General features: G+C 34.7%; 1 protein-coding gene across 1 annotated transcript; it reads left to right on the top strand.

Annotated features, from left to right (window-relative positions):
- The first annotated feature begins 19110 nt into the window (after positions 1–19110).
- On the top strand, positions 19111–22381 carry LOC145088401 (protein TONNEAU 1a-like). The gene is made up of 8 exons (XM_079026753.1): positions 19111–19368; positions 20057–20189; positions 20788–20876; positions 20958–21080; positions 21174–21292; positions 21386–21411; positions 21539–21698; positions 22037–22381. Exons 1-8 carry the CDS (start codon positions 19282–19284, stop codon positions 22065–22067), a joined length of 768 nt encoding a protein of 255 aa, XP_078882879.1. The 5' UTR covers positions 19111–19281; the 3' UTR covers positions 22068–22381.
- Positions 22382–23756: the final 1375 nt, after the last annotated feature.

Here is a 23756-nt window from a genome sequence, read left to right as displayed (position 1 = left end):
CGTTTAAGGATCAAATATCATTTTACATTTGTGGAATTTTGTGTACTTTACAAACATATTATATTCTTATGTTAACTCATAAGTATGTATATGCTTCAAATGGACAATGCATCGGACAATGCATCGCTAAGAAGTTACGACGCAAGATGGTTGACATAGTGCTAGTCCGTTGGAAACATACGAATGGGCCGAATCTCATTTGGGAAACAGAGAGTGACATGATGAGTCACTATCCGCATCTGTTTGCCGATGCATGATTCCGAGACGGAATCATCATAAGGGGGAGAGAATTGTAACGTCCGTGTTTCAGGGCTAAACAATAGTAAATGAGGTAATAGTCTAGGTCAACTACTGTAACTCTTTTTGAATTAATAAAGATGAGTTATTTAAGTATTATGTGAATTATGTGCATTTATGTGCTTATTACTTATTTATAAATATATAATAAATAAAGGATAAAAATAAGCGTCAAAATTAAAGTGTCAGATAAACCCGATATCTTTACATAAAGTTGTAGTGGTCGAAACAAGGATTCCGGATATATAAAGAATGCCGAAATCCGAGTTATAACGAAGAAGTTATGACCCGTCGAAGTTTCGTGGCAAAACCGGCACGGCACCGAGGAGCATAAAAAGTGAATTTACGATAGAGTGATTTTTAGCCTTATCAATCTGAACAAAAGTCTTAGAATATGTTAAACCGAGAGTGTCCATAAAAAGAATGCCCAAATCTGACTTTGAATGAAGAAGTTATGATTTTTCTAAGATTTAGCATAACAATGCACAGCCCAGAAATTCGAATTTTAGATCGGTTGATTTTCAGCCAAAATAATCTAAATGAGAAATGAAGATATCGCTAATAGGATTTAAACGATAATAAGATAGTCGAAAACGGAGCTCGTATGCGAAAGATATGGACGAAGCTTAGTCCATACTCTTCGAGTGCGGCGAATTCGATACAGTTTTGTAAATCCGAGATAGAAAGAGAATTAGCCAACGGGATCTAAATGAAACTTGTATTAGTCGTAAATACCAACGCGTGGATATAAATAACATCGAAAACGGAGCTCGTATGCGAAAGATATGGACGCGGCTTAGTCTCTACTCTACGAGCGCGATAAATACGATACAGTTTTTGTAAATCTGAGATAAAATGAGAATTAACCGACGAGGTCTAAATGAAAGTTGTAGTACTCACAAATACCAACGCGTGGATATAAATAACGTAGAAAATGGAGGTCGTACACGAAAGACACTGACGAAGCTTAGGGGCTACTCTACGATAAAATCCATATAAATAAAGGACGAATCATTCATAATTTCTTCACACCATAACCTTTCTTTCTCTCTCTAACTTCTCTCTAGCCTCCTTAAACCCCTCCCAAGTCTAGGGAACCTCCATAGCACGAGAAGGAAGCCCCGGAGCGTCCGGCGGCTTTGAGAAGAAAAACTTTCGGCTCGGAAACGCTGCTCTAGCGAAGCCCGGTTTTTTTTAATAAAAACCCGTTGTAAGTGAGATACACCTATGCTATTTTTAATATAGCTTCTAATTAATAATAGTAACATTATTTGGACCTTAAAATAATTATTTGGGCTATTATTATGAGTTATATAAGAGTGTTGTTTAACGCTTATATGATAATACGAATAGTTAGACTATTAATTAGTCGGGGTTAACGTTAGACTAAACCCTAGTGGTATTGATAATAAGTTTTGTCGAAGGAAATTGTTTTGAGAGTAACGAAGCGTTGTCTGAGTTCGGAATCACCACTTTACCAAGTGAGTGCATAGTCACTTTCATCTTACACATATATATGAAGTATTTAATATAAACTACATGCTATATGTGCATATTGTCTGAATACTTGTTGTAGGGGTGGGCAAAAACCGTACCACAACTAAAATTAACCGCATAAACCGCAACTGATAAACCGTAACCGCAATAGAAACCGATGGTGAGGTTTTCTGAATTTCAAAAACCACAAATTTGCGGTGCGGTGCGGTTATTAGTTTTCAAAAACTGCAAAAAAAACCGCACCGCACCGCATTTATTATATACAACTTTTTTTTATTAATTGTTAATATATTAAATATTAAAAATAAGACATGTTTCATGAATGAAAGATGAATAAAATACTAGAAGACAAAAGTATGGTGTTTTTTTTTTATGTTTTAACTTTGAAAAATGGTGAAATTAAACAATTTTAAGAAATTTATTGTTAATTACTATTAATTTGACGTTTTTAAATTATTAATTGTTTGTGATTTAAGTTAATTGTCTTATATATTATGGTATTTTTTATTATTACTAGTAATATGTTTGAACTCTTAAAACCGTTTGACCCCTAAACTATGGTTAAAAATCACACAAAATAACCGCACCAAATCCATGCGGTTAATAACCGCAACACAGAAAAAACAAAACCGCACCGCAAAAATAACCATCTAACCGCACCGCAAAAATAACCGCACCAAGCGGTTTTAAAAATGGATTAACTGCATTTGCGGTTAGTGGTGAGGTGTTAGACAATAACTGCACCAAACCGCACCGCGCTCACCCCTAACTTGTTGTATATGCTGATGAAAATTTTTTATACATGTTTAAATGATTTGAACTGTATATGTATTTTATATCTACAAAAATGTTGGGGTAAAACATGGGTAGATGTAATAGACGATGTGTGATAAAATGATCAGAGGCCTCGATGTTGTTGTTGTTGATTCTGTCATCTAGCGGAGTATGGATGATGACCACAGACTCTTCTAGACAGTCTAGTGGAACGCTAGCATGCTCGCAACCTGTAGGTGTTTGTGAACGATGTGTTCACCGGTGTACTCCATCCCCCTCATGGTTGCCTTAAGGACATTTAGTGTTCAGGAATCCCCTTAGCAGTAGTGTCCATCCCGATAATGATCCTTGGGGTAGGTCCCTTATGATAGGTGTGTAACAACCCGAAATATCAAGAGTAGAGTTGAAGGGCTAAAAGAGTAAATTGGGAAAGAGCGACTCAGCGAGTCCATGTGCAGACTCGGCGAGTAGAGTCGCGACTTAGTCGCGTGTTAAGTGGCCGACTCGGCGAGTCAGTGTAATGGACTCGGCGAGTAGGCGCTGAGTGGAGAAAACCCTAATTCTCGGGGTTGAGCCCTATATAAAGAACATAACATCCATTCCCCCAGCCTCCTTGCTCATCCTCAAGTCCAGAAACCCTAACCCTCGTGTGTGAGTGGATCAAGTGCATTTGGAAGCTTAGAGAAGCAATTGTTGAGGAAATCTTGAAGGGTAAGAGGCTTGGAGCAAGGGGCTTTGCTTGGATTCGAGTTTCATTGCAGTTAGGGCGTTCCTTTGAGGTAATATCTTGTTTTTGAGCTGCTATTTCTTAGATGCATCATTTTGGGGGTGTTAGAGATCATATCCTTGGATGTATTGGAGTTTAGAGGTTAGATCTGAGGTTGCTACCTCAGATCTGGAATGGAGAAGGGTTGGAATGCATGAAAGTCCCTGTTTATGAGTGGTTGATGGAGCTATTTTGTCCCAAACCCAAACCCTAGAGTGAAAATGCATAGATCTCTTTGGATTCACGTAAAGTTTGCCACTTTACGTGATAGATGAGTTGTAGGAGGCTAGATCTATGTTTTGGATCAATTGCATGGCCTGGAATGCTTCTGTATGGGTTCAGACCGGTGGTACTCGGCGAGTCACATGGGTGGACTCGACGAGTTGCTTGAAGATAAGCTGGAACTCGACGAGTTGGAAGAACAACTCAGCGAGTTGGATGAAGATGGCCTGGAACTCGGCGAGTTGTATGAACAACTCAGCGAGTAGGTTGAAGATAGCCTTAGACTCGGCGAGTCTGTTGTTGGACTCGGCGAGTCTTGTCGAAGAGTTCCAATATTTTCTGGTTGAGTCGAGAATCGGCGAGTCAAGGGATGACTCGGTGAGTTGTGTGCGAGTGGACTCAGAGTTGTGGGACTCGACGAGTCTCGGGGTGACTCGGCGAGTTGAGTCGCGGACTGGGGAAGTTCTGAGCATGGGGACTCGACGAGTCGACGGGTTGACTTGGCGAGCAGGGTCAACCAGGAGGGTTGACTTTGACTGAGGACTTTGACTTTGACCAAGAGTTGACCGTTGACTTTTAGGGCTTGGTCAGCGATGTGGCCTTTGGGCCAAGAGAGGGGTAAAATAGTCTTTTACCCTTAAGAGGGTGCCATGAGAGGGTTGATTCTAGTCTCGAGAGTTATATTCATGAGAGTATATGCCTTACGTGTTAGGCGGTGGCGAGTTCGAGATTCAAGCGTGGGGATGTCTGCTTTCTGCTTGCCAGGTGAGTCTTCTCACTAACTTTACCTTGAGTAGGTAACCAGGGTTATGTGACAGAGTATTTGTATGCTATGTATGTTATGTGTTGTACTGCATTATTTCTATGTGATTTATGTTGTGCATGTTTTCAGAGTTGGAACCGGAGGGTTCCTAGAGTTAGAACCGGAAGGTTCACAGAGTTAGAACCAGAGGGTTCACAGAGCAGGGTCCACGGACCCACAAAGTTATAGCCTCGAGTGGCTAATATGTGTTGTGTGTGGTATTTTGGGGAACTCACTAAGCTTCGTGCTTACAGTGTTTTTTTTATGTATGTGTTTCATGTTTCTTTCAGGATCACGGGACGGCACCTGCTTGATTATACACACCAGAGAAAGGGTCATGTTTTGAGGATCTTGGTTTACTATGCAAGTGAAAATGGAGTTATGTTTTGTAATTCGATTATGAATGAGATTTTAAACAAGTGTTTCTAAGAATTAAACGATTATTTTTAAATGAAAATTTGTTTGAAATTTTCGGTGTTTCAAGGTGTTTAGGGATGTAAAGTGAGGATAACGGGAACGGGTAATCGGGTTATTGTTGGTTGATGAAATTAAATAACTTATTAATTATGGGTTGAAAATATTATGTGCTCACCAGGCTCCCAAGCCAGATCCACTCAGTTTCATGTATTACAAGTAATGGCGTTCGAGTATAGATATGATGTTTTGGATGAGGGATTACGGATATAGGTCTGTAGATATGAAATAATGTAGTAAGACTTATATTGTACTGTTTATGCTTTTGATCTGTATCGAACATGGCATCCCGAGTCTTTTTAATGAAATACATTTCTACAGAAATGCTTTGATAAATCTTTATCATATTTTTATTTTGGGAACAAATTCCGCAACACTTTTATGTAAAATGTTACTCTGATTTTCAAACAAGCATAAACATAATCAGTCTTTTTTTTCCGTGAAAATTGGGATATCACATTACGTATATTTGGAATTTAATTAAAGTTTCTTACAGAAGGGTTTGCAATTGAGAAAGTCAAGATTAATGCTTGCTTGAAGTCTTAACTTTAGATTTTAAGCACCGATTGGGTTTTGTTTGATCTATGAGGTGATTTCCGATTTAGGTTTTCAATTTGAGTATGTTTTTTTAAAGCTATGACAAATTGTTACATGTTTGTATTTGCCTTCTTGGAATATTTCTAATGTATGTTTTAAATAACTTATATTCAAAATTTTGTTGTTGCTCAATGTGGCTTCATGTGCTAGGGTATCAACAACTGATATTCTCTATATTGCAGGTTAATGATTCCTTTTTCATGAAAAAACAAAAGGATAAAAAAGGGGTTGCAATGTGATTAATTTGATTTTTAATTGAGTGAAAAGGTGAGTCTTGGATGTTTCTGGTGTGAATTTAGATGTTTTTAACAGAAAACAAGGTTGGATTATGTTTTCATTATGTTTTAGAATGAGAAGTTCGTTCTATCAATGTTTCTTATCTAATGTGATCTCTGGAATTTTCAAATAAGGTTTTTATAAGATTACTTTATCATTATGATGATTTTTATACCATGTCATAACTACATTTATAGTTTTTTTTGCAACTATCGGAAATGGCAAAAAAGATTCACTTTGGATAATTATTTTGGTTTAGATGAAAATGAAGTTGTGGTGTGGAAGATATACTTAATAAGAATCTATAGGATACAATCTTCATTGTGGCTATGAGAGTAGTATATAGATTCTACAACAGGTAAGCAAAATCTCGACTTTTCAAACTCTTTTGTACATTGTTATAGTTAGTGTGAGTGACAAGTGGCAAGGGCATATATGTGTGAGATCTAATCTCTATATGTATGTGTGTATATCTATGTGTTTGGCTCTATGTGTAAACTGATTATTATGCTTATGATTCAACTATTGCCATTATTTTCTATTACATTTATTTATTTTCCCTAACTTGGGTTTTTTAAGTAAGAAGTCCTGAAATGACCTTCATGTAAATTTTTATTTGCTTTATAACATCCTACTTATGAGATAAAGATGATGAAATCCTTATGGATTAAAGATGCAATCATAAGATTTAGTGGATTTAATATATTATTATAATTTTAGTGCTCTGATATTGAAGTTATTGTTGATGAACTATAATGTTAATGGCTTTTTGTTGCAGAGCTTTGGAACCCCTACCAATACTCACTTTTGGTGAAGGCAATTCAGGTTTTTTAAAATGTTTAATAATTTTTATGTTTTTTAAAGTTATAAATCAACGATTTCTCAACTCTTATGTGTTTCATTACCATTTAAATGGAAAGATTTAAGCATCAGTGAGGAAATACAATTAATAATAATAATAATAATAATAATAATAATAATAATAATAATAATAATAATAATAATAATAATATTATTATTATTATTATTATTATTATTTATTATTATTATTATTATTATTATTATTATTATTATTATTATTATTATTATTATTATTATGGATTCCAAATAATTAATTTTTACAATAAACTAAAACATCAATTGTGATGGACAAGCCTAATGTATACCTTTCTCTTTAGAAGAAATATCTGAATGTTTTCTTGATATCAACATATATAAAATGAGTAGGACAATCTTGATTTTTTGTGAATATTTAATAACCTTTATTATATTTAACGTCTTATCTTTATTATAGAACATTTATTTAAACACAAAACAAATTTCACTATTACACTAAAAAATAATCAAAAGTTCATTTTATTCTTAGCATCTACCTAATCTTTTTGGTTATTTTATTTTTTAGCACCTCGCTTATCTTACCATCATCAAGATGTGCTATTTTTAGTGTGCATTGTTTTAATTTGAAGTACAAGGAAAATGGAAGGAGGAACTTAACCAAGAGCTTAAGTGAAAACTAGGTACGATTGTTTAAATTTTTAGCATCCGTAGGCAATTAAATTTCTTTCACTATCTACATTTGTTTTAATAATTCTGCCCATTTCAAGTTCATAAAAATCAAATGTAGAAGGAATGAATGTACAATGCTATAATTGGGTAGGTTTTTGAAAGTTCACTGTCTTAATCAGAAAATATTGGAAAGTAAACTGATGTAAGACAATAGGTTTGCCCACGATTGCATAAAATGTGAACTGAAGTGTGCAACAATAACTTGGTTACTGAGACCTAACAAAATAGTTTTTTTTGAAAGGGCAGATGTGTTGGCTATTTTGGATCAGCATGACCACCTTTTTCATGCTTTCACTTCTTTGGTGTTGCTCCAGTGTTGATGGTATTGCAATAAACTGAAGTAACACACCATATCATCTCCATTTTTCTTTCTTATTTATCATCATTATTATTATTGTTGATGCTCTTGGGTCACTTTATTTTGTATCTGGATTTACCTTTTCTTTTAGCATACCAGTTGCTGCATATATGATGTTGCCAACATGTTGGTATTGAAAAGAAGAAAAGAATGAAAAGCAAGTGCATATTTGTCATAGTTTTGAACTGACTCTCATGAAATCAAAAAAGTATTTCATGTGGGACCAACTCCATGAAAAGAAGGCAAGTAAATGACAAAGGGCATGATTATACTAAATACAAAATGTAATGGAGGCTAATATAGCATCATAATTTTATTTCTATTTCTCAATTTATTTTTAACTATTTTTTCTTATTTAATTAAGGATTGTATTTTGAAGTACAATACTATAATGCAAGAAAGAAAGTATGTGTGTGCTTTCCTAAGTGTTTGTATGTAACATCTCGATTTTCAAGGCCAAAGTTTTCATTTTTTTAATTAAGTAACTCATAAATTAGTTTACCAAAAACATTACCAATGTCAAATCCATTTATAAAATTGTAACAACGTGTCTCAAACCATAACATCAATAATAATAAAAACTAGAGTACAATCCCAAAAATTCAATGTGGAAATCATGTGTGAGTGTGATGTGCCACTACCGCGCCTGCTCCTTCCCCTTTTCAGAAGAGGTACCTGAAACAAAATTGAAAACTATAAGCACGAAGCTTAGTGAGTTCCGCCATCATACCACATACCATACAATCATATAGCATACATACTGTCAGACATATCTAGGTGCCCGGCCTACCCCTTCGGTCCTCTCAACCGGTGACCTTGCCTAGCATATTTGGGTGTTGGACTACCCCTTCGGTCCTCTCGACCGGTGACGTTGCCTAACATATCTGGGTGCTGGCCTACCCCTTCGGTCATCTCGACCGGTGACCTTGCCTAGCATATATGGGTGTTGGCCTACCTATTTGGTCCTCTCGATCGATGACCTTGCCTAGCATATCTGGGTGCTGGCCTACCCCTTCGGTCCTCTCGACCGGTCTATCACATACTATCACATAATCATAATCTGTCTAGCATAACTGGGTACTAAACTACCCGTTCGGCCATATCGATCGGTAACTTGGGGACTATCTCCCCTACTACTACCACTATCACATAACATCATATCATGCTGGCACATAGAACATAACATGTAGCAGCAAATCTAGATGAATATCACAAAGACAATCATCTAATATACATCTCCTAATAGTGGGCCGACATTGTGGCCGTAGACCCACCGCTACTAGAAGGTAACTCACCTCTCAATAGGCTGCTGAATAACTCGTGCAAAGGTGACACCACAGATTGCTCCAACTACTCCCCAGCTATAATGACCAAATAAACATTTAGTCAAAAACTGATGGCTCTTTTATGGGTAAAATGAGTATTTTACCCCTTTTGATTTAATTTGGTCCATGACCTAGGCTCACTCCTTTCTAGCCCTCACTAGGGCCCATTAAGTCCCCAAATGGCCTAATTTTCTAAATTGGGCCCAACTCTTCAAATGGGCTTTTCTTCCATGCCTAAACCAATTCTTGGGCCCTTAACTGACTTATGAAGGCCCATCACGACCCAACTACTATTATGTCCAAAGCTAAGCCCAAACCGAGGCCCAATAACTTAAACCCACTAACTGAGCGTATGTTGAGCGTACGCATCTGTACGCTGCGCATGCTGCTTGAATGGATTGTACACTACACGTACTGGTGTGTACGCCCAACGTACTCTCCTGTTAAGCCATCTTCTCCAAAACGACTTAATCTATTAAGACAGAACGTCCAACTTACAAATGAGCCCAACACTAAAAATGACAATGACATTCCAAAGAAAAGGATAGATCTCTTGCATGACTTCATAAAAGCCTCAAAGCTTGCAACTTTACTACTAAAGGGACTCATTGAGCTTCAAGGGTGGAAACCCTAAGCTCAAAATCGAAGTTGCATGATCAAGATCCAATCTTTGGACCTAAAAGGTCTAAATCTTCCAAAACCTTAGATCTAGACTTTGAGGAGGAAAGTTAGGAGCTTTATACCTTCTCTTGATGCCAAATGATGAGCTTAATCCAGATCCCCGAGCTCAAGGTACTCAAAGGCTTCTTTTCCAACTTCTCCTTTTCTTCTTTAAAGTTTTTCTTCACCAAAATAAGCTCAAAAAGGTTGAACACACACACACCAATGAAGTATGGGGCGTATTAGGGTTTTCTGAGGGTGAGGGGGATGGTAGGGAGGCCAGGGGGTGGTTATAATGGGGTATTTATATGTCTTAAACCCTAAAAATTAGGGTTTGGTATCTGCTCACGTACGTTGCGCGTACTCCTGGCATGCTGCACGTACGTGCGCGCGCCCCCCGCATCTGATGCCTGCCTCTTCGCCCCACGTACGCCAAGGCTACGCCTAACGTACGTCTTATGGGCGGCCCAATTCCTTGGCCCCTTTGCTTAAGTCCAATCCAATAGTCCTTTTATCTATACTTGGCCCAACTATAGTTTTTGGAAATAATTAATAATTAATACCTCAAAAGTTGGTTGTTACATTGTATGTATATGTGACGACGTGTGTATGTTTACAACTCTTAATGCTTTTATTGTAAAGGCTATATTTGTGTATACTTTGAAAGTATAATGTTTTAATAAGAAAAAGAATTAAAATAAAATTTAAAAAGTTTGAAGAAATAGCGACGAAAGTAAGATATTGTGACATCCCCAAAATCTCGGCCAGAAAAGACCGATTTTTCATTTATGCTTTTAAATATTTTCAGAGTAAATCCTTTTGATTTGAAAGGGTTGTGGAATTTGTTCCCAAAAACAAAGCATGATAAAACAATGTTTACCAAAGCATTTCATAAAAGAAATGTATTTTCATTATAATCAAAACTCGGGGTGTCATGTTCCGATACAGACCAATAAGCATAAACGAATACATTACAACTCATATAACAAATATAAACATATGCAGACTTGTAAGCAAAACAACTTGATGGTTCATCCATCTCATGCCCTTCCGCCACTTCCTGTAATACAATTTAAAACTGAGTGGGTCAGGCTTGGGAGCCTGGTGAGCATATAGGGTTTTCAACCCACAATAAATATCATATTTAATTTTCACCAACCAACAATAACCCAATTACTCATTCCCGTTATTCTCACTTTAATGTCCCTAAAACAACTAACATAAGGGACCTAGTCTAAGAATATTTCATCGGGGCGACAACACATGCTTCGGGGGTACCTCAGCAATATAAGTCAAATAAGGCAACCATGAGGGGGATGGAGTACAGCGAATGAACACCCAAGTTCATTAACACCTACAGGTGGCGAACCTGCTAATGTTTCCACAAGACTGTCTAGAATAGCCAGTGGTCGTCATCTAAACTCCGCTAGATGACTCAATCAAACAACAACTAGGCCTCTCATCTGTTTATTACACACCAACTGTCTACCGATGTTCTACCCAACATAATCGTAGATAAAAATATACATTTATATACATAGTTTAAAAACCTGTATAGCATGCTTTAATCAACACATATATCACATAACAGATGAGGCACACACACACATAACACATATCTCATAGAGAAATAATCAGATCTATAAGATAGAAGAGAGTGAATACACATTCACACATAACACAACCAAATATATACACATAGCACGTATTTTATATAAAATACTTCGTATTATTGTATTAGAAGGAAATAACTACACACTCACTTGATCAGAAGATGATCCGACAGCACTACGGCTTATAGAAGTAGTAATCCTCAGCAGATCTGGAAGACCTCCTCGAAAATCGAACTTCTCGCGGGCAGAGCTTCGACTCGGGAACCGCACTTCTCGGGATCTTCGGGATCTCGGGACTTGCCTCGGGGCTAGAGTATGATACCGGGGCTTCAGGGTATTTCTGGCACGCAAAACGATGCAAAACGGGAGAGAGAAGAGAAGAAATGAACAAAACTCTCGGCTGCCTTCGGATCCCTTTTATAGAGGCTGGAGCCTCGGAGTACGCGGGGCGTACTGCAGTACGCAGCGCGTACTGCTTCCGAAATCGTCACTGCATGCGTCATCCGAAGTGTCGACACTATGCTGAGTACGCGGTAGCCTACCCTCGCACGCGGGGCGTACTCCGGATCACACCGGTGACTCGTCTTCGGATAAGGCTTCCGATTTTATAATTAAATTTAAATACTAAATGATTAATAAACTTCGGAAATTCATAACTTCTTCATACGAACTCCGTTTTCGACGTTCTTTATATCAACGGAAAGGTGAGACCACGCTCTACAACTTTCGTTTAGACTCCGTCGGCTAATTTTGACTTTATTTTTATTAATTATTTTTAATAGGCCGGGATAGAAACTTTCGTTATAAATTCATAACTTCTTCGTTTGACGTCCGTTCTCGCCTAACTTTTTATCGCTTCGATACCAACAATGAGATCTTCGATTCTCATTTAGATTGCTTCGGCTAAAAACCGCTCGATCTCAAATCGAGTATTTCAGGCTGCATACCGCTAAGCCGGAACTTCGATAAATCATAACTTCCTCATACGAAGTCAGATTTGGGCGTTCTATATGTTTTCGGAAACCTCGTTTCAACTACTACAACATTAACCAAAGATATTAAGTTTATTTACACTTAAATTTTTGACGCTTATTTTTATTCTTAATTAATCAAACCACATAATTAAGCAATTAAGCACAAAACACACAATACTCAAATAATACAATCTTATTATTTCAAAACGGGTTACAAAGGTTAACCTAGACCATTACATTGCTAAAAATGGCAAGCCTGGAAACACAGACGTTACAGATATTATATAAGAAAAAATGGAACTACGTTACTATTTCTTTCATTTGGCTCCTGATTGACCTAAATGTAACAAGTATCATGTAATCTTTCATGTCTTGCTCTTAGGCAATATCTATACATAACTAAAGATAATATCATGCCATATGTTTGCTCCAGATCCGTTAGGAAACCTTCATCCATAAAACGTTCACCATTTTCAATAGGTGAACATTATTTAGATAGGAAACTAACCGTTGAAAAGAAACTATTCGTCTCCCAACAAACAATATGTTATATAGATATGAGATGTTTCTGAAACAAAAGTAGTTACTGAAAGAAAACTATTATTCGAAAGCAACTATTTACTGACTGTTGCATTGCGCGAGTACCCCTTAAAAGGACCTTTGGCCTAATAATATTAGAAATTAATAATAACAGATAACTTTATAACATTGTCCCAATCTAACGATCAATTTTTATACAACTATTAATCCAAAAATAATAAAACAATTTGCAAGACTAAACTAATATATGTATGGATGTACGTTTGAATTTAAATGGTCATTTATTTTTATTTCAATGATTTAAGTAATAATATATTTGTTCAGAAACCAACCAAAACTACAAAATACTGGTAACTGTAACCAAACTTGTACCGCAGTTTAATTTTAATTTAAAATAATAAAGTTGATTAAAGATGATTCACAGAGGTAAATAGAAAGTAAAATTGAATTTGTTTAATTTGGCCCAAAAGGGTTGAAAACGAAGATTTAATTCGTTTTTAATCAACAATGTATATTTGTATAAAAAACCAAAGTTCTAAATAACTTAAGGCGTGACTTGGTGACAGTGTCAAACTTCAAGTTTTTCTGAGCCTTGGCGAGTCACGTCGTCTATAAGGCGTGATGATGACATGCCTAAGCCAGCACGGAAGAGTCACACCCGGCCAAGAAACCTTGCGCCCTGGCCGAGCCAGGAGAAGCGGACTCAGCGCCCGCCAACGCCCCGATGAAAGGCTCGCGCCCGCCAGGGACACTCCCAGCATCAAGACAAAGGATACGGTCAAGCGACAAGACGAAGGATCAGAACATTACCGCCGGAGCCAATGGCAATGCTCTGATAGAAAGAGGCGCACAACCCTCCAATTAGCGCCTCTGACCTTGTCCCCTAAAAGCGATCTTGTCTCGTACGGACGAGCAGGGTCGCTAAGTATAAAAGGACGCATTCAAGTGCGCTAAAGGTAAGCACTCTTCACGAAGCTATTCCTATCAGAAATACCCTAAACCCCATCTAACTTGACCGTCGGAGCGTTCTTCCGGGAGTCTCCTCCCGGGAAGCGGATGACGACGATTTTCTCTTGTGACCTTGAAGATACTTTCTAGCGCCACACAAGACATCGAGCCAGAGTACGAGGGCAAGGTCGCATCAGATGACATAAGGCGACAATTTTGTGTATAATTAATATTTTTATATGTTATTTCAGCTATTATTCATTTTTATACGCATATATGAGTTAAGACAACGTTTTAGTAAAACTTGGCGGCAGGTACAAGCCTTGGAGCCATGACAAACTTTTTAGAGCCTTGTAAAAAACAAAATACATTTATTTTTAATCTAGAACAAAACATTATTTTGAACAAAATACATCAACATACTTTTATATTAAATCTAAAATAGCAATATAGACATTTCTGAATGACAAATTAACACCGAAAGAAAACAATTCGTCAAAAAGTAATTTACATTCCTTGAAATATAACATATGTTTGCGAATGGAAATAATTGACGCAACAAACTATTCGTCTCCGTCGCTTAGCACCAATAGGAATTTAGTAAAATTATATTATTATTTAATTAAATAATGATATATATTAAATGGTTTCCATAATTATATGTATATTAAATGATATCCATAATTATAATTTTATCTTTATGAAAATTAATTAAATTCGTCATTAATGTCAGCAATAACATTCTTTCAGAATGAATTCGTATCTAGGTTTTTATGTCAACAACAACATTATTTCCGGACTCGCTCACTTAAAATACAATAAAGTTGTATGGAATATGAAGAATGAGAGTGTATTCTAGTAGAATATACTCTCGTTCGCCTAGAATACACTCTTATTATTTTATATATGAAATCATTCTGAAAAAATATTATTATTGACATTAATGACGAATTAAATTAGTTTCCATAAAAAAGATTTATAAATATGGATATCATTTAATATATATTTAATGTTTTACTCAATTTTTATTGGTGCATTCTAGCACACAATAGATGTGAGAAACATTTGAACCTATATATATATATATATATATATATATATATATATATATATATATATATATATATATATATATATATATATATATATATATATATATATATATATATATATATAATGGCATAAGATGCTATACTTTTCTTAATCATTTTAAATAAGAAAACGAGAATTCATCAGTTTATATATAAGTAAAATAATAAAGGCATTAGAATTTTATGATTCTATATTCTTTTTTTACCGCCATCAATATATCTGTGTGTATATTAAACCTTTTGGCATGCCATAATCAATAAGATATGAAAAATTCCCCAATTAAAACTATTTTCTTAATGCCTAAATCATGTTCACACACGTTGAGAATGTGTGAATTCGATTACTATAGTCTTTATATATATCCTATCAAGAGGACACGCCTCCCAACTTGCTCTTGTTCCTCACTTCACTTTCTTGCAAAATAAAACGTATTGTTTCTCAGACACAGAAACATAACCTTTTGATCTAACGATAAACAGAAAAAAGAATTTTATTTTAGCGTATTAAACAACGTGTTTTTGTCTCTATTCATTTTCTTTGGCATTCGAACAATGGAAGATCAACGGAGAAAAATGGAAAAGACGAGAACAACAACGAGGCTTATTCCAAAAAGAGGAGAGGTGAAAGCCAAAATTTGTCAGGAGTTAAAGAAGGAAGTGAAGGGTGTTACAGGGTTGTCGACTACTATGAAAAAACCAAGATCTTCATGTTGTAGCTGTTTTTCTTGATCCTGATCCTGATTCATCATGCATTCTTCTCGTTATTCACACTATATTTTTCTTTATATTTGTGTGGTTTGCATATCTAAATAAATTTGTTTGTTATGGGTTATATTTCTTGATCACAGTGGATGATGAAAATTATATTCTTTTGTTTTAAAATTATAAATATAGTTTTTATAATCGTATTTAATATTCACCCGGTTAGCCAATCTAAAATTCTATAGCCAATATAATGTTTTTTTTATCAATTTTCACACTTTATATTGAGTATTTAATTTAAAGTAACACCAATTCGGCTCCACTATTCGATGATTAATGATAATGTGAATCAGTATCTAAACTTATTTAAAAGACGAAAAAAGTATGCGGTTCACATTTGAATCTCAAATTTGAATATCGTTTTAATAAATTGCTGATTTTGCAACAAAAAATGGATGATAAGTTGATAACCACTTGATCAAACGTTTTTCACTTTCCATGAAAATCTATGTATTTATGGCTTATTTAGATAAAATAAAATACATGAAAGTCATTTTTTTTTTGCCTTTACATAAAATATAACGACTTTTTAAAAAATGGTATAGAATATGGGTTTGCTACTTTGCTTGGTGGCTGGTGCATTGAAAATTACCCTTAAGAGTTTACTTGAACTAATGAAACCTTAATTTTTGGGCAATATACCAAGTGAAAATCGCATTAAAATGGGTCATATGTATTAGAAGTCGAGAAAAACTGTCAAGACCCACTAATCTGACACGAATATGACATAAAATAAACGAGTTTGATTAAAAGACTTCTAAAGCTCTACCCATTCAAATGAGTTAACACAACACGTTACACAACTATATGGGTAATGTTAGGGGTCAAGCTCTTTCAACTTATTTAGTGTTTCAACCCAATATGATGTTTGTATTTGAACGCATTATGATCAAGGGTGGATTTAGAGGGGGTCCAGAGTGGCACCGGCAACCCCTGACTTTTCTGACCGCAGTGGAAAATTTTTCGAATATCTTCTAAATTTTTATTTTTTCTACTATCGTGCAACCCCTGACTTTTCCGTGCAACACCTATTGTGAAATTCTACATCCTCCCCTGATTATGATACAACATGTTTGTAATGTTTAAACTCTAAACCCTAAACCTGATACAAACTCGACAGAAAATAAACATGTTTAAGTAAACGGGTTGAGACGACACAAAAAAGTAAACAAGTTTATGGTCAAGTTTGTTCAATGCGTTTAGTGTTTCAACACCACATGACATAACATGTTTATAAGGTCTAAATCCTAAACCTCCCAACTAAGCACATACTTGAATTGGAATAATCATGTTGGGTAAGAGACCACAACTTATTTAAGTAAACGAGTTGACACCACTCAATATGAAAATTAAACGATAAGATTATAATCAAACTTTTTCAACCCATTTAGTGTTTCAACCTAACATGACATTAAACGTTTATAACGTCTAAACCCTAATCCCGACACAAAACAAAAATGGTTGTGGGAGATATATAAACTTGTTTAAGTAACAAATTGATATGATACAACATATAAAATTAAACGGATAAAATTAATGTTAAGATCTTTCGACCCATTTATATTTTAAGATAAAAAATTCAATATGACACCTTATGTTTACATGTTTACCGAGTCCAATATTTATATGCATCTTTATTTTTGGGGTTTATTTCTTTTACAACCACATATGAGGGCTAATATCTTAGGGTTAATCTATGAACTTTCTTATTATGCTTTAATCAAAATTGGATATTTGGATTTAAATAAAATTCAGTTAAAAAAAGAGAAAATTTTCATTATGATAGGTGTCAGCATATCTTTGGTTTCTGTTTTAATTTATAACATATTTAAATTATGGTTTTGTTCCTATTTATTATTTTCTTTTCTTTTTTTCCAATGGATTTGAAACGGACTTTTAAGCATATATGATCGGGATGCGTCAAGGATCTAACCAACATTGAATTACCAAAGCATCATCTTTTTCGTATCAGATCAGAATGAGTTGAAAATGTCATAATTATTTAATTTTCACATCGTTAACCTATTAGTAAAAGAGGTTGAAAATAATTTTTGGAATCTATAATGGGAAATTCACTTAATAAGGTAATTAACTTTTCGGTTTGTTCACATCTGGGTAACTATCTTTTTTTGTACACATCTAGGTAACGAACTTTTTGGAAGTGTTCACATATGACCATTATGACCGACTGTAGCAGGTTACATCCGGTCATAACCAGTCATAATGGTTATATGTGAACACTTCCAAAAAGTTCGTTACCTGGATGTGTACAAAAAAAGATAGTTACCCAGATATGAACAAACCGAAAAGGTAAGAGTAATATACCCGAATGGTCCCTGTAGTTTGGGTAATTTGTGCGTTTGGTCTCTAACTTATTGTTTAACTTGGATGATCCATATTGTTTATTTTTGTTGTGTGTTTGATCCCTGTCCTACCTCAAAAGACTAGTGTGTCCTTTTTATTTTTATTTCTTTTTAATTTTTTTCTTATTTATGTATTTATCTTTTATATATTAAAAAAAAATTAATAGACCCCACATATCTGCATCTCCTCACCCTAAACGTGAAACCACATTTGAGAAATTTAAGTTGGGTCCCACTAGTCACCATCCCATCTCTCATCATTCTCAACTTATATTTCTTTTCCATCTTTAGTGATATTGACGTCTTCATCATCCCTTATTTTTTCGGTCCCTTAGTTTCGACGAACCAACCCCACAACCCACTGTCTCTTCATTGAATTTTCCACCACCACAACTCAATTGAAGGCTTATGGTGTTGGTTCGCCGGAGTTGAAGGACCGAAAAAAGAAGGGATCGTGAAGACGTTGATATCATTAAAGATGAAAAGGAAAGAGAAGTTGAGGAGGATGACAGATAGAATGGCTGGTGGGACCAAGCTTAAATTTCTCGAATGTGGCTTCAGGTTTAGGGTGAGGAGATACAAATATGTAGGGTCTATTAATTTTTTAAACTATATAAAAATAAATACATAAATAAAAAAAATTAATTAAAAAATGGCACAATAGTCTCTTGAGGTAAGATAAGGACCAAACGCACAATAAAAATAAACAGTAGGGATTATCCAAGTTAAAAAATAAGTTAGGGATCAAACGCACAAATTATCCAAACTACAGGGACCATTCATGTAATTTACTCTTACCTTTTCGGTTTGTTCACATCTGGGTAATTATCTTTTTTTGTACACATTTAGGTAGTGAACTTTTTGGAAGTGTTCACATATGACCATTATGAGTTATGATCGGATGTAACCTGCTACAGCCGGTCATAATGGGCATATGTGAACATTTTCAAAAAATTTGTTACATAGATTTGTACAAAAAAAAGATAGTTACCCAGATGTTGAACAAACCAAAAACTTAATTACCTTATTAAATCTATTTCCTATCTAAAATAGCAATTTCAGATTTCATTGCGTTGGTGTGAATTTTTTAAAAATATTTGGTGTAAAAAAAGTACTCGTATATATTATATCATTTATTGAAAATTGAAATCTAAAATAGCAATTTAAATAATTGTTGTTTTTGGCTTTTTGCAAATATCGACTCCATATCCCCGAAATTGAGAACCCGTTTCAACTTCGAACAATCGGTTCACGTCTTGCAGTTGCATACCCGAATTACCACAAAGACAGTCGAAAAAGAATTCAAAACAACCCCAAAATCAAGTTTCCTTCCGAGGACTGGAGAAGACGAACAGCGACACGACAACCTCTGTAAGATGGATGATTATACTAGAGAAATGATGGACCTGAAGACCCTTGTCACTCGAACCCTAGAAAAGAAAGGGGTTCTCGCTAAGATCCGAGTAAAACACATCTCCCTTTAAATTGTTTCTATTCTTCAATTCGTTTGGATTTCGGTTAAATTTCTTTATAGAGTTGCAATTATATTGGTATTTGACGAATTGGTTCAAAATGTTTTTGCGCTTATAATGGGGTGCATAGGGTTGTTGGATCGGGTAGGTTTTATGTATTTTATATCGTGTATATGTTAGATTCTGAGGTGATCGACCAAAATGTGAATGTTTTCTGCTGTGTTCATGAGTGTCTTAGGTGATAATCAAGCTTGTGATCTTAGTTTTGTTTTCTTGAGCTTGCTAGTGATGGGATCTTTCGTTGTGAAGTAGTTCAAATTTTCAAGCTATTAAGACAAATATTGTCCGTTGGACACGGATGTTGCTGTTCATTATCTTTCAAACTTTAACATTTATTGAACAGTTATATAGAAAACTGCAAGTATTTAGGTTCAATGTTAACTACTTTCCCATTAGGTTCGGTCAAGAGTTTTGAGCTCCAAATGGAGGATTTGTTGCGAAACAATTCTCTTTTGTTTATTGGATGAAAACTATGTTTGCTTTACAATGTGTTTAGAGAGGATCTGTAAAAGTATCTGACCTAATTTCTCGAGTAGGAATCTATTTAAACTACAAAGATATTTTCTTTTTTTGATCAATTCAATAATGGTATGCCTGATACATTTTGTATTGGTGTAAGGCTGAGCTGAGAGCAAGTGTATTTGAGGCAATAGAGGAAGAGGATAAGGCAATTGAACAAGATGAGGGCCTACCTCCTGCACTGTTGGGTAGCTGCAATGATCGAGCAAAACAACTACATGCTTCCCCTTCAGGTATCTTCTAAACTTCCATCATCAGAGCTATGTTCTCATGTTTCTTAGTTATTAGGGTTTCTAAGGTCATGCTTTTTTCTTTTCTTTTCCACTAAGTGCTGTTTAGATAAAATGTTGTCGGCATAAATGATGTATAAAACCTATTTCAGAAATAATAGCACACTTGGGGGAATGAGAGGAAAAGTTAATGAGGCCAAATTTGTAGAAAGTTAGGACATAATGGGGAAAACCTCATTTCCCTAACTTTCTCGATTAATTCGTTCTTTCTGCATTATTGAGTATAAAAGGAACAACCAAGTAAAAGAAACAGCATGTAACTTTCTATCATTCTCATGGATATAAACTGCTTTAGTATCAAGATCCACTTGACATATAATCTACATTAAACTACTCAATTCCAAAACACATGCAATAGTTTCCTTTACCAAGATGTCTTAAAATCGATCGATCAAACAGTTCCCTTTTTGGCAAAGTTGTAATATCAAACTTACCATTTTACCCTCTGGTTACCATTCTTGATGTTTATTTTAGATATTTTGTTTGGCATTTAACTCGTTAGAGCATGATGTTTGTTTTTAAACTTTTAATATGATTACAGGCCGGCTTCTAACTGCACTAATATGTGAATACTTGGATTGGGCACAGCTTGGCCACACACTAAAAGTTTATTTACCAGAGTGTAATTTGGTAATCATTTGGTTTCATAAAAACTTCCATATTCATGAATCTCTGTAGTTTTTGTTCAATCACGTTTCTTTCTTTTTGCAGCAAAAGGACGCATGGAAAACCGAGTTACGAGATTTCAGTAACAAGAATGGATATGATATAAACAGGAATGGAGATAGTGGTCCATTGCTGTTGGATGTACTTGAAGGGTTCTTGAAATTTGAGGTTTCATACTCTTTCTTTCCTCTAAATAACTTACCCCATTAAGTTCATTAAGTCAAAAAGAAACAATACAGTATCTTGGTTGGTTGGTTGCAGAATCAATCTCAAGGAAGAGGTAGTGGAAGGAGATCGATGATTCCAGAGCAGGATTCCGATTCCAGAAACCGTAGACCTTCTTCATCATCTGTTATTGGGGGATTAGCTCCTCTTGGAAGGTTATTATTAACTTTTTTTACATTTACCTTATCATCTAATTCCATCTTAATCTTATTATTACTAACAGATATTTTTTTTTCTTTGTATTCTAGACAAGGTTCTGGTTCCCAGGCATCTGGTAAGCATTACTATTCCTTTACACATAACAAGGGGCCGTTTGGATTCCGTGGGATTTCAAGATGGAATTCAATTCTCATTACATTTTTGTTAAAAATGACTGAAATAGCCTTGTGATTATTATTCAGACCGAAGAGGTGGAGGGTCTTCAAACTCTAGCTACAAGAAAGATGATTACAATTGGAGATACGAAAATGATGACACCTCAGAGGATATTAATCGGGCCTCCATTGCCTTGGAAAATCTTCAGTTGGATAGAAAGGCTCGAAATTTGACCACCTCTTGGCGGTTTGTCTTCCTTTCTTCATTTTATTATTTTGATTTTTGGGAAAATTGCATACAAAGGTAAACCTACTTTGGCCAATTTGTTTATCAGAAGAAAACACAATGTGCGTTAGTTATAATTCTGCTGACGTGTCATTATCCAAAGATTTCGTGTATAAAATGGAACAAAGTTTTTGAAAGTACGTTTTTTTTTCGTGGGGCAAAACAAAGTTCACTACAAAGAATAGAAATTTGGCCAAAGTACGTTACGTTTTTTTTTATACAATGCCACGTCATCATTATAAATGCATAAGTTTTTGGAAAGTAATTTTGCTTTTTTTTTGTTGTTGTAATGAATTCAGACATGGTGGGGAGGGTAGCAATGAAGATTGAAGGGTAGATGATGACATTTCATATGTAACTTGAACGAATCCAAGTACTTGTAGCTTGTAGCATGTCGTTCTTCATATATGACTTATGAGAAAGTTGTTTCATAAAGAACGAATGTTTTTCGTGTTTTGCTTTCAAATGCTTTCTTTATTCATGTTTTTTTTAGACTTAATTATGTATTGTTTTTTGCCCTTCATTTCCAAGGCTGGATATGATTTAGCATGAAAACAAGTATTTGTGTGATTTAATACCATGGTTGTAATTTGTAAAGTATTTTGGTAAGTTTGTGTTACTGATATATTTTCTTTTAGTTTTTACATCGTGTTAACCCACCATTGATCGACTAAACACAATAATGTTCAATTTAAAACATACAAATGATGCTAATAATAATTGAGGGGGGACAGTTTTATTTTTTATTCGCTTAATCAATAATTTATAATTTATGTTCGGCGAGTTGATGGAATATTATATTCATGCAATTTGTGAAATATAACTTTATAATTATTTAATAAATAAATAAATAAGATAGAACAATATGTTTGTCTGTTTTATTTTTTTTAATTACAAGTGGTTATTATTAGCATCCTTATTAGGAAAGTGTTGGCTTTCTCAAAACCCTACAAAAAGATTCAATCACATCTTCACTGATCACATCTCCACTCCCCAAAGATAAATTAATGCAAGAGTCACCACTGTCGACTAAATAAAGAATAATTTCATATACGTTAACTTAAACCGTCGACTAAATAAAGAATAATTTCTTATATGTTCTTAGTGTTATTATAATAATTCAAAAATTTAACCATATTATCTTTACGTCTATAATAATAAAACATATATTTCTAAATTGTTGGAATATTACTTTCTTGACAAACTTCAGCCATCTCCATGGAGTTTTTGTATTGATTGATTAGTTTTTGTTGTTGAATATTATCATGTTATAGATGAATGATATTTTAGATATTACCATTGAGATTTAAATGTTTAAGAATAACATATATGATATTTTGATATTTTAGAAGGGTATATATGATATTTTGATATTTAAGGACATATACGATATTTTAAATTTTTATGAAGGGTACATATGATATTTAGAAATTAAGTTGGACAAATATGATATTTTGATGTTTAAAAATGATATTTACGAAATTTTCTCATTAAATAATAACAAAAAATTATATATGAGACGAACCCAAATACGAGTTTTTATCCAATGTTTCAAACTTTATATAACTAGATGCTAGAAAAAAAAACAGTTTTTGATCAAAATTGGTTTTTGTAACCAACTAACCTAGTTGACCATGGGTTTGTGTTTTCTACTAACATACCATCTAAAGGAAAATTCAACAATCTCGTCAAAAATAGTTTCTTTTCAAAGTCTGTTCAAGCTAAAGACGAGAGATTTGCGAAAGTTCTATAGAACCCACAAAATTGTCATGATAATCGCTTCCGATACCTCTCGTTTAGTCTTTGAGTAGTGCATGGAATTCACCCACGTAAACATATCTAAAGTCACATTTGTGGATGGAAGGGAGACATCATATGAACAAACAATCACACTCCAACTCCTAGCCGCCACTTCACATTCTTGAAACATATGCTTTATTTCTTCTTTGAAGGTGGAGCAACTTAGGCGGTGTTTGTTTTTTGTCTGCAGATCTGCGTGACCTTTTTTATCTGCGCCGC

Source organism: Lactuca serriola, chromosome 2 (assembly GCF_051521515.1).
Source record: "Lactuca serriola cultivar US96UC23 chromosome 2, Lser_US96UC23_V15, whole genome shotgun sequence".
NCBI classification, from domain to species: Eukaryota; Viridiplantae; Streptophyta; class Magnoliopsida; order Asterales; family Asteraceae; genus Lactuca; species Lactuca serriola.
The sequence above is the reverse complement of the archived record's forward strand: the minus strand, read 5'-3'. Positions and strand labels throughout refer to the sequence as shown.

Excerpts from the sequence above, each read along its gene's own strand:
- LOC145088401 (XM_079026753.1), top strand. The coding sequence starts at position 19,282 with ATGGATGATTATACTAGAGAAATGATGGACCTGAAGACCCTTGTCACT. Across the intron at positions 20,877-20,957 it reads ATTTACCAGAGTGTAATTTG|CAAAAGGACGCATGGAAAAC; the intron begins GTAATCATTTGG and ends TTCTTTTTGCAG. Across the intron at positions 21,699-22,036 it reads AATTTGACCACCTCTTGGCG|ACATGGTGGGGAGGGTAGCA; the intron begins GTTTGTCTTCCT and ends TAATGAATTCAG.